This window comes from Meleagris gallopavo, chromosome 1, assembly GCF_000146605.3.
Source record: "Meleagris gallopavo isolate NT-WF06-2002-E0010 breed Aviagen turkey brand Nicholas breeding stock chromosome 1, Turkey_5.1, whole genome shotgun sequence".
In the NCBI taxonomy this organism is placed as follows: domain Eukaryota; kingdom Metazoa; phylum Chordata; class Aves; order Galliformes; family Phasianidae; genus Meleagris; species Meleagris gallopavo.
In genome coordinates this window covers 51,762,387-51,777,165 of record NC_015011.2, presented here as the reverse complement: position 1 = coordinate 51,777,165, position 14,779 = coordinate 51,762,387, and the positions used below count along the sequence as shown (strand labels likewise).

At 39.9% G+C, this 14,779-nt stretch overlaps 1 protein-coding gene across 1 annotated transcript in view; it reads left to right on the top strand.

Moving 5' to 3' along the window:
• The window catches only part of RFX4 (regulatory factor X4), a 52,102-nt gene extending 40,677 nt beyond the window's left edge, over positions 1–11,425 (top strand). Inside the window, exon 14 of the mRNA XM_019615312.1 lies at positions 9,089–11,425. Within this exon, the coding sequence (XP_019470857.1) occupies positions 9,089–9,361 (273 nt within the window). The 3' untranslated portion in view covers positions 9,362–11,425. The remainder of the gene's footprint in view (positions 1–9,088) is intronic.
• The last annotated feature ends 3,354 nt before the right edge of the window (positions 11,426–14,779 follow it).

Genomic DNA, 14,779 nt, shown 5'->3' with positions numbered 1-14,779 from the left:
AGTTCAAAAGTAGTGCCACTATAGGAAGGCTTTAGTATACTATGCAACTGGTGTATAGGTCTGTCCTCTGTTGGAAGATCTATAGGGTGCAACTACAAGCAGGAGGTGATGTCTTTGGGGTATTCCACACACACAGAGCCTTTTATGCTTCATCTGGTAGAAATTTATGTAAGTGTAGTAGGGACCACCATGTTTAACACAGACTAGTTGCAAAGATATGAATTTGGCAGAGCTTTGGACTAGAAAACATTAAACATGCATCTCATTCTGATCTTTGACATTGGTCTACCAGATGATCTCAAGAAATAATTCCTTCTTTATGCCTTATTTTTCCAGTCTTTAAGATAAGAATAATGGTATTAATCTCCTTTTTAAAGCTTTTTGAGATCAGCTAGGAAGATTGTCCTATGAAAACCCAGTATGCTCATTTGGACTAGCTCAACAATGGCTCTCTAGCTGATGGAAGCAATAGTTCTACAACTTCTCACCCATTTGTGTAGCAGCTGGTCCACCAAAGAGAATACATCAGGTGTGAGGATTTAACTAGTTGTTGTATCTTTAATGGAAACAGTGAATAAATGTTTAAGTACAATGTACTCTGATAGTTTTGTATATATTGTTTTTTCACAGGACATATCCTGTTATCTGAAGGTTTTTTCCAGGGTACATTACTTTTTGACTTAAATTCACTCATGAACTTTCTTTACTCTCTTATCCTTTACTGGAGAAAACCTACATAAGTGGTAGTTCTGAAATGACCTCTCAGGCAATGAATCTGTAGGTAAAATAGAGAATTAGACTTTTATTGTTTAAAAATGTTATCACCCTTACAAGGAGTTTCTTTCATACCGTCTGTCTGACACTGACACACACTGTCTGACACACAGACAGCACAAGTTAAGCAAGAAATAAATTAAGCAAAGCAAGATCAATACATGTGTAGTTTTCTCTTGTCCTGGTTAATATGCCGTATAGAGATAGCAACATACATTAAAATCACTTTTTTTTTTTTTTCATTCTGTAATAAGCTGGCTCTACAAGTGCAGATGTCTGATAATTTTTTCCTCTCTGACTAGCCCTTGAATTGTCCTGGATGCACATGAAGAACAGTTATCCTTTAATGATTACATCTGAGAACAACATTATTTCTACTTGTATTTAACATGCTCTTTCTCACGCCGCTTGTAAACTGAGATGCACTCTCATAGCAGGATAAGGTTAACAAAACGCTATAAATGTGCTCATTCTTTGTTGAAAGATATAAACTGAAAAAAAACTTTCAAAGAATATTAAACAATCTTACTTTTTTTTAACTAAATGAGGTTCTGTAAAATGCTTTTCCTGGTAAGAAATGCTTTCATAGTTACTTTTAGCCAGAAGTATATAAATGAAAAATGCTGTTGCCCACAAAGCCTAAAAGAGTGTTATGGAACTACATTTCTTCTAGTGGACTTTTTTCTAAGTAGAACCAGGGGTTGCAGTAGGACTCATGAATCCTACTGCAAAATCAAAATACAGGAATCCAAATTTGCAGTGAATATGTAAACAGCTGCCACTGTACTGAAACCCAAAGAGATGAAATGTGTATTGCTGTGGTAATATAATCAGTCTAGAAGCGGAGGCATTGACCATCTCTCTTCAAAAGAATTCTTTGTTATAATTTACATTCAGTTCAAATATAGAACTCTGTCTCAGCTTTAGCTCTTTAGGATAGTGTCAACAGATTAATTCCCAAGAAAAAAATCTGTGTGGGGGGTAAGTTCTCCTCTGCAAACATAGAATCAGAGAGAGCCCTTGTCCTAGACAAGGCTCTGAGTTGAAACAGACAAGATGTAATAGAGGTGGCTTTTAGGCTGCTGCTATAAATTACTTCTTTGGTTGGAAGAACACCATGTCTATCCAACCTTTTTCTGTGGAAGAGTGCAATGTAATCCAGGTTTTATCAGGTCACTTATTTTAGGGCTATTTTCCAGCCCAAAGCAATATTCATAAAGAAAGAGTTATGTTTGACTTTTTTGTTTGTTCCTTTCATATAACTTTAAGATGGATCATTTCACATATAAGATTTACAGACAACCACCAAAACAAGTGGCATTAGAGCAAACGAGATGGAGGGAATAGAATTCTTCTGAGGGAAGTGGCGAGTACTGAACATAAGGGAGGAGAGAAGGAAGTGAGTGACCCTTTAAACTGGAATTGTCAACATGTAGCATATTGATCTTGGCTTCACATACAGAGTTATATGATAATTGCATTGTGTAAATTTCAGGATACCTGCTATTTTTTGTCAGTGGAATCCTTACAGTGGGGCTGTGCTGGGGAAGAAGTCAGACAACTGTAGATCTTGTACTACATACAGCTCTTGGAGAGTATAGGTGGCAGTCCTAAAACAAGCCTATCCTACCTGAAAAGCATTTGGTCCATGTTAGTGAGAGACTCCTGGATAATTTGAATCCACTAGTGTTGAAGGAAATGAAACAATGATATTTGATAAAGCTGATACAGCTGAGGCACCGTGCACCACCCTCTCCCACAACTGATTGGTTAAAGCTCATGAGGATACTGTTATCTCTCACCTCTGAAACAGTCCTGGAGCTTACCTTGGCTCACAGAGCAATGTGACGTGTCCTTAAGATAAATGCAGGTTTTATTATGTAGCTCTCAGACAGATAAATGACTGGCAGGTGGACAAGCAAGCAGAACAGTGGAGATGACCTGTATAAAAACATTAGAGGGAAATAAATGTTCTGATGTAGTAATTTCTGCAGCTACTAACCCAGCAGGAACCTAAAAATGGCTCCTTCTGGCAATGCAGGCTGACTAATTCCCACTGCTGGCTAAGAGTCTTTTTGTTGACAGGGACAGTCTGTTCAAACCTTGGTCTTAATCCGAATTTTTTTTTTTTTTTCTTTCATCAGCATCTGCGATTAGTTCTCAGAACAGTTGTTTCCTTGTAACTCCAGGCCTGATTGCTCATTTCTTGACTTGGCTTACTGGCCGAGAGCCAGGTACACAAATAAAAAATGATCTACGAATTGAATTGGTACTACCTAGTTCTCTATGCAACAGTGCTGAAGTGAATACAATCACATAATGTAAACTCCATCATTATTTAGGAGGCTGTGTAATGTGTGTACATAAACAGAACTATACTGACTTTATGTTTTGTTACGTTCGCTTGCCTCAGATTTTAGGTGAACCAGATACCAGGGTAGAAAAATAGATGAGTTTGTCTAAAAGCCTCTGAGTGTTCCTATGAACCTCTGTCAAGTGTAGCAGAGAGGTACCCGCTTCAGAGGTAACCCCTTCACAATGCCACCATCTAATCCGCTTCCACAATCTGCATTTGGATGGCTTTTGATCACAGCTTTTGTCTGCAGATTTCACCCTGACTGAACAGGATTTGATCCTTTCAAGCTATGCATAAATATTGTAATTCATATAATTCCACCTCTTCCTTAGACATAAATTAATTAGCGCTGCAGTAATTTTTCTTTGTAATTCACAAGGATAACACTCTTAGTAGGAAAAGTAATGAATGAGAGAAATCTGCAGCAGGATGTTTTTATATTTTAGTATACCTAGTAACATGTAAAAATGCCTGTCATACGGATGTGCATCACTGTAAATGCAGTGCAATACACAGCAAAAAATACGGTATCTATGTTAGTACCCTAATGCATGGCTATTGTGAATCATACTGTAGGTCCATTTATCCAGGTCCTATACCCAGCTATGGCCAGAAGCAAGTATGTAAAGGAAAATGAATAGTGAAAGGATAGGTAGAGAGTGCTCCTTTTACCAGCATAGCCACACTGTGCTTGGTAAGAGCTGACTTAGGGATGTCCTGAGTAGGAAGTGGCAGCTGGACTGTTTTATTTTCTAGCAACTTATCCTACATTAAACTCTTAGAGCTTTTTTTTTTGTACTTAGGGATTCTTAACAATGGGCTGTATGAGCATGTAATCTGCTATTAATTTTAAACCTGCTACCTCAGAATTGCATTGGATTGCCTATATTTTGGGGAAGGATGAGAAATAGGCAATACTCATTCTCTCTTTATTTACTCTTACCATTAGAGATGTTATAGATCTCCATCATTCCTCCCACTTCCTTCCTCCATCTGTTTTCCAGACTTAGGAGTTATCTGCATAGATTCTCCCATGGAGGATGCTCTGCACGTAGGAATTATGCAAGGACAGCATGTGGAGGAGGAAAAGGGAAAAGTTCTTGTCTATCCAGCACATAAACAGTATAAGCTCATGACTATACCAATGCAATCAGAATGATGAACCCTCCACCATTAAACCATTCTGTCATCTGATACCGAGTAATGACAGAAAGAAAAAAAATTTGTCCAAATCCTACCCATGCAACAAGAATTATTGTTCCTAACTCTACAGTTTCATAACAGTCTTGAGATTATTAAAATGTAGTTGAAGTAATTATGTATTGAATACAACAGGGAACATGTCTAATTTTTAAATAATAACAAATGATGTTTTCATGAGGCTCCAAATGCCTCTCCCAAAAGTACCAAGGTCATTTAGAGTGTCTTGAAAACCCCACCTATTTGACACACCGAGATTTACTAAGCTTCATTTTGTGGAACAAAGGATTGAATACAGCGTTATAAAGATCAAATTGATCAACAGTTCCAGTGCTGATATTTTTTACGAAATCTTCATAAAGTTAATTTATAGCCAGCCCTTCACAATAGCTATCATTCCTGGTATGAGTTATTTGCAAATCTTAAAGTAGTGGCTGACACAGAATACTCACTTACAGCATTCTGCAAAAACGTGAGCGAATGCACTGTAAAGTCAGAGCCACATTCATAAGGAAAATATTTTGCTGTTTGGACAGAGACACCTTTCACCTCTATGCATAATCAGTCAGTGAGCTGAGGACATGAATAAGGAGATTATTCTCGATCCCCACACTTTAGGAATTCAATCTTCACTTCTTGGTAGGACATATTTAACATAGTATTTTCTAAAATAATAATAAAAGACATTGAATTAATTTTTCATTCTTGGGCAAGGCCTTAACAATAATCTTCTTAAAGCGTCCCAGACTTAAATGGCTTCTTGTCTAGGTCTGAGGCAGCAGTTGCAGCAAGTGTGAGTTAGCCCAGAAAATGGTAATTTCCTGTCAAGAGCCCTCCAACAAATGTCGCTTTTATATCTGGCAAAGATCACTAGGCCCCAGTGTTTTGAGTTCAGCGTGCTTAAGCACTCTTCATTAAACCGGATGTAGAGTGTGAAAGGTGATTCAGGCAGCATGGGCAGGCATCCGCCCAGATGGCGATGCTTTGGACACTCCAACAAGGCTGAATAGATGCTTCATTGGGTGAGTTAATAGTCAGGCAGGGGCCAATGAGTACTTTAAAAATATTGTCTTTCAATAGTCTCTTCACTGTAGGGAAAAAGAAGTCACTGACTCATTTGCGATTAGCTGACCTACCATTACAAAACTTTCCGTCTTGCATTCAGTCATAACAGAATTTATTGTAAAATACTAGATATTTAGAGTCCATGTTATTTTCAAGCAATTATTCCTTTTACATTCATGACACATTCATAAACACAGCTGCATCGGGTGAGCCTGATGAGGGGGAAAAGCAGAGCACTGTATCCTGTCGCCTTACGCACAGCCATTAGCTCTGCCTTCTAGAAGCCTCAGCATGGTCTCTTGACTGCAAATAGGAAGGGGATTATCTTTCCTTTCAGTGCATCCTGAAGTTCATTCTAGGAGCCAAGCTTTCAATCCCAAAACAGCACAGTTTTTGTGTGTCCAAACTACCTAGAAGACATTAGGTTGCTTCCCCACATAAAGTCACACTCTACAGAATATAAGCCCCAGTAAATATAAGCAGTAAATGTAAGCCCCAGCTGAAGCTGGGGCATATTTAAGATGGTATGAAAGCAAGTAATTCCTCTATTCTGAAAGCCACAACATCAATGGAAAATTGCACCAAGGCAGAAGAGCAAAGCATTCTGTTATGGTTAACAGAGCAAATCAGTCATTGCATTGGGAAGAGATGAGAGAATCGTTTAAGTGCTATGGAATAAGTATAGATTAATCTCTTTCTATATATACTACTTAATACAAAAATTCAGTGATTTGAGGTATAGATCAATGGGTAAGAAAAGCAAAGATCAGTGCAATTGTTTTCAAGTAAAACACTACTGAAGACAAAGCTTGGCCCACATCTTGCACCTCCACAGATGACATTCAGAAAAGAATAAATTTATTATTTTGCATGGTATATTTTGTTGTGGGTGTTTTTTGTTTTTCCCTTCCTCCCCCCAGTAATAGATCCTGGTCTTGGCTCCTACCATCTACCATCTCAAATCATTTTGTACACAGTTGAACATTTGCCAGCATATGAGATCTGCCAGGAAGAACATCATGTGGAGTCAACAGATATGAAAAAGGGACTTCTATTTAACACTGGTCAAGCCCATACACCAATATAACCTAATAACTAACGGGCTTCAGGAGGAAGGAAAGAGTCATCTTCTAAAGATCACTCCTCTGTTGTTCTCAATATTTAGGCTTCACAATTCGAGGTTTGATAAACTCTCCTGGAGGCTGCAGACAGAACGCAGATGACTCACTGTTATTAGATGCCTGACTTTTTGACAGCTAAAGTTAGGTGAGACGAATCGGACTCTGAAGCTATAGCATATCACGTGACAAATTGTTCTCTCCGAATTTGTTATGGCAGAAGTTTTGCTCATCAAGATGTTCAGATGAAGGTGGTCAGCAGGCACAAGCGTGACAGTGACTTCAACATAATGCCTGTTCATGTCTGCATTCTAAATCCATCAACTCTTTTTCCAGGAGAGAAAATACGAAAATTATTCAACTTTTTCTGGAACCTCTTATGTTTACTCAGAATATTCGCAGGTTGATTGTTTCTTGACAGTGTCCTGTCTTTATCGTATTGAGTTAAAAAGAAAACCATGATGCTAAATTCAAATCTCCTTATGTAAAACCACAAAGCTTGTGTTTCATTATTGCTGGGTACTGGCAAGTCTTATCTTGTGCAGAAGGTTCTAAAACCCCAAGTCTGAAAACTGATTCTTCTGGAAGAGAATATAAAGCTTTCTGCAGTCAGTGCCTAAGCTCTGTCGAATTTTTCTACTGAAAAGCCTCTCAGTGGGTTGAAGATGGAAATTTAGATGATCTTGTACGGACATGTTGACAGTGTTGCCAATACAGCTTATTCTGATAGTTGTATTAGCAGTTCTAGTTGTAGTTTTGACATTCCAATATGGTGCTGCCATTTACTAGCCTCTAGCTGATTGCATAGGTGATGTGCTGTATATGCTAAATAATGCAGTGTACAACTTTGATTTCTTCCCTCTCATCTGCTAACTGGTGTCTCCGCAGGACACAGTGGAATATGCTAAATCGCAAACTGCAGTATATTGCTCAGAAATAGTCTTCTCTTTCTCCTACTTAATTAGGAGTGGCCAGCATGTGGCTTTTGAGCTGTTCAAATACATTTGCCAAGGCAGGGCTGCTTTCTTGGCTGTGGTCTGAAGGGAGTCAGCAGAAACTCCTCATGGAGACACTGCTGTAATTGCCTTGGGGACCCACACATGCAACTAATTAATGCCACCCGCATCCGGCAGTGGAGTAATGTAATGAGGCCTCTTGGGAATCACTGCCATCTCCCTCTGTTGAACAACTCCAGCAGCTCTTCCCACAGCCACCCTAAATATGGGGAAGTAGTTTTACATTCCCCAGCTGTACGAAGCTTTAGAATGTATTTTGCAAGTTTTCTAAGAGTCAGATGCAGGAGAGGTGGCAGTCCTACTCTGGTGAGTACAGTGTAATAAGGAAATGTCACAGTTTCAAACAATCCAGTATAATGAAACTTAAAATTACAATACTTTCTGTCTAAAAGATACAGCCCTATGTATGTGGATCCATTCACCCCAGTTCTGCCACACTCACTGTGTCCATCTGGGGCGACTAGAAACCATCTTGCCTAGCAGGTGTAAAAAGTAGAAGATGTGAAGATACACAGCTGGTCAAAGGGAACAGGGATCCTCACCATCTCTGCAGTGCAGATAGATAACATGAGGGTAAAGCGGTGAAAGCTATTTCTTAAGCAGAGCACACAGATGATTCACTCTTTTTCAGACAGGCAGTAAATAAATACACATTAAGCAAACACTTATAAGCAGAGTTTTCTTGTTTTCTTCCTCTTGGTTGAGCAGCCTGTGACTACAGGGAGCAAATGCTGTTCTCTGTTTTCTTGCTTATCCTTATCCTCAGCACATCTTCTCCTTAGTGGGAGGCATTTGTCAAACTTCTTTGGTGTCTAGTTTCCAACTGTCACCGCGAACAGCTGGGAAATAGAGAGATTCTTCTTCTGCGTGTCTCTTTTTGTAAGTTCTCCAATTAGCTGCCCACTCTGAGGCCAGACCATAATACTCTTCTCCAGAAACTGGCAGTGTGGCTTGTGAACATTTGAAAGGGAAGGCACCTTTCCAGTAATAAAGATACTTTTGCTCTCCTCCCTCAAAAGCTATTTGAATGACTGGGACTCAGAACAATTACTGCTTGGTTTTTTGTTTTCTTTTTTTGTTTTGTTTTGTTTTTACTGAATAGCAACTTTCTCAGTTGTGAGGAAAATATTAGACAAATTCAATTTATTTCTCTGCCGCCAGAAATACCTGCCAGTAGCTAGCTCTTCAGTATTTAAGCTATAGAATCATTGTACGGTTAGGCTTGGAAGGGACCGTTAAGATCATGTAGTTCCAATCTCCTTGCTATAGGCAGGGACGCCCCCCTCCAGACCTGGTTGCTCAAAGCCCATCCAGACTGACCCTGAATATTTCCAGGGAGGGGGAAATGTTGTGACTCCATTGCAAGACTCCCTCTCATACTTTGGTTTGACTTCGGGCACTTTCTATAGGATATTCTACCTTCAGTATCGTAAAGGTTTTGGAGGGCTGCTCGATCATACAATTTCGTTTATGCTAAACAAGGATATGTGATACCACCAGCCCTTACTTTAAAATTAAGTACGTGATAAACAATTCTTCATTTTTCTCCTTTGTTGTAGTACCCTTTCAACAGCCCAACATCAAGAATGGAGCCCTGTTTGATGAGCAGTACTCCAAGGCTGCATCCCACACCAGTGACTCCTCGCTGGCCGGAGATGCCGGCTGCGAACTCCTGCTACACGAGCCCACCCATGCACTCCACAAGATACGGCAATTCTAGTGACATGTACACCCCTTTGACTACGCGCAGAAATTCTGAATATGAGCACATGCAACACTTTCCCGGCTTCGCCTACATCAATGGGGAAGCCACCACAGGTTGGGCTAAATGAAAATGAAAATGACTGGTAGTGAAGCCCGTATACTTAAAAGAGTTATACAAACTTGATATTACGTGGGACTTTACATGGACGTTCCTGAAGGGAGGTGAAGATGGAAAAGATCCTGGGAAGATAAATGTAGTTCATAACGTGGGTGGATTGCAGACCAGTAGGACTAAATGTTCCTGTAGCCGAAAAGCATTTCTGTGCTATGTTAGACATCTTTTTAGGCCAATCTGTGCCTTTTCTAATTCTGGCATGTGGGCCAACCCTGTGTGATGTCAATGTCAGTGAGCCATTCACCCCCCCTCTTATTGACAAACATTAATGAGTCTTACAAACAAAGTACTGGAACGGAATCTATTTATGATTTGTATTAAAGACAGGAAATTCACTCGCAGCGGAACTCTGACATCTGTTCTTCTTTTAAGCTTTCAGTGCATTTCTTAAAAACAATTCTGCCAAGTCATCATTTGTTTGCATCACTTCTTCTACCTGGCTCCTTAAAAGACATGTGTTGTGTAGATTTCAGTTTACAACCTAACTTTGTATATTGATGCACCTTTCTGTTGATCCAGTAACTTTACAAAAGAGAAGAAAACACATGTAGCATTGAATTATACACTGCCTTAATTTGACTATTGTTGTATATGTATTTGTGTTAAGTTTGCACAATCGGAAAAAAAAATCTAACTTCTCTGGTCAGTAATGACAACGTTAAGAATGGACTTGGGGACTGGGAAGATACTGGATTCAGAGCCACATATGTTAAATGTGATGATATGAAGCAATTATGTAAAAAAGACAATGCAAACACGAATATTCATTTGATTACCTATTGACAGATATGAAAATATTCCCTCAATTCCTTCATGTGGTGATAACTTCTACAAAAGCAAAATTCAAAGCTGTGCCTTTGAAATTATTCTGTACTGTGTATGTGTGGAAAAATGTATTGTATTTTGGGGAGAACTTTTCTTAGACATTTTCTGTTGGATATGGATAGCTATTTGTGAGTTTTTGTTAGATTTTATTAACATAGCTTTTTCTTCTGTATTATAAAATGCACCAAGCAACTGTGGTGGACTTATTACCCTATGGGTAAGAAATAAATAAATGGAGATATGACATCAGACATTTTAGCAATTGTTTTGTAAATAAAATCTTTGATAGCACTCAGTCTGATAATAACCACATTTATGCCTAAAATGGACATAAGTGTTTGTACAGTTGTGCAAGATATATAAGGGATTTTCATGCTCAAATAAAGCTCTTGAAATTGAATAGATACCATTTTAATTTACTTACATGCAGAAGCTCAAACCTTCAAAAAATCCTACAAGTGACAATGTGTTTTTTTATCCAGCAAACGACTTGTGAACATGTATAACCAACTGCAAGTGAGCAGTCCTCCACCTGTGCTTCCAGCTACAGGCCACTCCATTCCATTTGCCAGGTGATGACTTTATATTGTTTGGTTTATATCCTGCTACTGTTGCTCACCTAAGTCCGGATATCCGCCCAGGCAGGTAAGATATGCTATTTTATTTTCTTTACCGTAACTTACAACAAACATGTTGCCACTGGAATACTGGAAATGGGAAATTTTGTCTTCCTTAGATGAGCAAATAAAGTGGCAGGATGCTCAGATATTCTGTATTCAACCAGTAAGCTAGTGAGCATTTGGGCTGTAAAGTAACTATGGGAATGAATCGGAAATCTTCAAGAATTGAGGGGCAAAGAGTGTTCCAGACAAGGTTTAGCAACTGTTCAGTCTTAAACATTCAGTCAAGGTCCTGGTAGGTTATCAGAAGCATAGCAGGAGCCTATCTCCACCTTTAGGTACCCGATGAAAATCCTAAGTGCCACAGGCCTTTTGAAATTTTCCTTGTGTAACCTGGTGTTATTACCTAATATACATTCACTCTTCACTTTCATTAAGTGAGGGCAGGACAGAAGAGATTGCATCTAGGATCTATTTAATCTCATTCAAGCTACCTTCAGGCAAAACTGTCCACACATGAAGAAGGTAAGTCATGTTGGGAAGATTTAATAGCCTATCTTTAGCAGCTAGAGTTTTATTCTGCTTGAGACCAAAGCCCTTCTTTGCTTTTTTTTTTTTTTTGAAGGTTGCTTACATCAAAGCACTGATTCTGACCTATTAATTATTAACAAGCAAAGAAATAATTGCCTCATCAAGACTGTGAGAAATGAATATGGAAAAGGCAGTCACTAGAATGAAAAAACACACTTTATCTTCCTAAATGAATTCCAAATCTCTGCATCGCTTCGCATCCAACAAACCCACCAGAATGCCTTCATTAATTTCCTATCATTGGAACACTCCATTAATCTCCAGTTACCTGAAGGAATGCTGACCACAGCCTGCCATGCTCTCTCCAAGGACTGGATGTATTGATGAGACATTTGTGGGCAGGAGTTACCATGAACTCAAAAGCTGGAACTCAATTACCTTGCCTTGAGGAGCACTGGAGATTGTCAGGGAGGTTGTTCAGGAAGGAGGATGGATACTGAACATGTGTCAGTACCAGAAATAATGCAGGATTTTTGAGTGGAGAACTGTAGCACCACGTGCAAAGTGCTGGGAAAGGGAATTCTGATCAACAGCAGCAATCACAAAGTTCTGTAATCAAGAAAGACCCATAGAACTGTCCTTTTTACCATCAATCAGAGCTTGGATTTTTAAATCTTTTGCAAAAGGATCCCCGCAGTCTTTCTTTAAAAATATACATATACATTGGATGCCACAGGACTCTGAACATATGCTTTCAGCTACCTTTGAACAATTTCCTGAGGAGGGCTTTTAAATTTAAACTGGACATTCATGTGGAGCAATATATAGATCACCGAGCACAGCTCTGCAAAGGTCACCATCACCATCTGTGTCAGCAGCTCTGTAAGGGAAAGTGGGCCCCCTCCTTGACAACTTCAGGTCAGAGCCCATCATATTAATATAAAGCACCGCAGCTTTCAGGTCACAGGGGTGTATACCAGGCTGTGAAGTGTGATGGCTCAAGAGAGGATGATAACCTCTGGGTAGAATGGTTGGTTATGGGCAGGAATCTCTTAAATCATCCTAGTACAAATTGCCAAACCTCCTGAGTTGGAGATTGGAAACTGTAAATTAAGCCTTTCCCTTGACCATGGTAACTAAAACTGATGTTTCTTGCCTAGCCAAATATTTATGCGTAGAGGGAGTAAATATGCAAGGTACAGATTTTTCTTTAGTTTTCATACCACATGCCAAAATATTCAAACTTGTTATCCCTTTCTCCTGCTTTCTTCCTTTCTTTTTCTATTTTTCTCCTTTTCTTTTTCCTTCCCATCCTTTCCTTTCCCTTCTTTTCCCTTTCCTTCCTTTTACTTTCCCTCTCCTCACTTCTCTTCCTTCCTTCTTTCCTTTCCCTTCCTTTCTTACTTCCTTCCTCTTTCTTATTCTTTCTTTCTCTTTGTTTCTCCTTTTTTTTCCTTTTCTTTTTTTCTTTGCTATTTTTTTCTCACATTTTCTAATGTGTTCATGCATTATTTTATTTTTTCATCGTCCAAAATATATGAGAATATATATGTAATAAATATAAGATGTATTACAGCATAACTAACCCATGTAACATATCTGTATATTTATATAGCTATATACACACAAACATGTATGTATGCATATAAAAATCCACTACAATTCTTCAAGATTTTTCATTACCAGACAGAAAAAAGACTCAGCGGGGGAAGAGCAGTGAGAACTCCATTCACAGGCATGAATCCTGTTTTTGTCAGGCTACCTCTTGCTGCTAAGGTCACTACCCTTTGACAAAAATGGCCTCTGACCTCCCCAGTCTCACAATTCTGTTGTGACTGACCCTGAAACCCATGAAATTCAGGGGCAGACATTGCTTTGGAAGGTTTAGATAAAGCTGACTAACATGGGAAGGGCTCACGGTATGCACTCATCTGAAAAGGTCTGGCAGTTCTTTGGTAGAGGATGCAATTTATTCCGTCCCCCTCTTTCACTGAAATCCTAATCCTTCATATGCTGCCTAAAGTGGAAACCAAAATGCAGCAATGATGAATAACAATGTGCCTTTAAAGGTTCAGTAACAGTTTTTTAGCCTTTATTTTTTTAGTTTTGGGCTTTTTTTTAATAAGTAAAAAGATTCCAATTGACCATGTACAAATGAAATGAATATTTTACTGTGCTGTGAAGTAAATCTAAGCAGGCTCATGCTTTGTAATAGAACAGTAAATCAAACAAGCAAAGGATTACTTTAACTAAGTTTCTTCCAGAAGCTGCATTAATATACACATAGTCTTGCTTCCAAAAAAAATGGATGCACACTCCAAATTGGATTTGAGCCACGAAGATGATCAGCGGACTGGAGCACCTTCCCTATGAAGACAGGCTGAGGGAGCTGGGCTTGTTCAGCCTGGAGAACAGAAGGCTGCGGGGTGACCTCATTGCAGCCTTTCGGTACCTAAAGGGAGACTACAAACAGGAGGGGAATCAACTCTTTGAAAGAGTAGATAACAGCAGGGCAAGGGGAAATGGTTTTAAGTTCAGGGAGGGAAGATTTAGGTTGGATGTCAGGGGGAAGTTCTTTACAGAGAGAGTGGTGAGATGCTGGAACAGGCTGCCCAGAGAGGTTGTGGATGCCCCGTCCCTGGAGGTGTTCAAGGCCAGGTTGGATGGGGCCCTGGGCAGCCTGGTCTAGTATTAGATGGGGAGGTTGGTGGCCCTGCATGTGGCAGGGGGTTGGAGATTCATAATCCTTGAGGTCCCTTCCAATCCAGGCCATTCTGTGATTCTGATTCTGTGATTTTGCTACTCCTTCAGTAGCAACTTCAGTATATTACTTCCATCTATCCAAACGGTGGATTTTGACAATAGGGCACTTTCAGAATGGAAATAAGCCCCATCTTCTTAACTGTAGCTTAAACCTGGAGTCTTGTAGTGCTCTGTAGAGATGTAATCAACCTGAGCGCAGACACTGCAGACTCTCACCCAGCGTGTGGTGTTGGCCCACTGCCCTCCCAGATCTCCAGAGCAAAACCCAACAGTGAGGAGACACTGGGATCTCAACCCCACACCTTCTGCTGTCTCACACCCACGCGAACACCTTGTAGAGAGTATATCAAACCCCCATGAGAGGACAGACAGGTAGTTTGGGGAAGGCAGTTGTGCTGTCTCACAGAAGGGACACGTGGGCCTTGTGGTGTGTGGGCCTACAAACCCCAGGGGGTGCACTGCCTTCATCCTCCAGCTCATGTGGGTTTTGTTTTGTTCTCAAATGTCACGATGAAGCCCCACTTCAGGGACCAGATGGAGACTTTGCCCTGCAATGGCCCAGGGACACTCAGCCTGTGGGCTCAGACTGGCAGCGGGCACCATTTTGTGCAGGGTAGGTGGGTAAAGGGGCC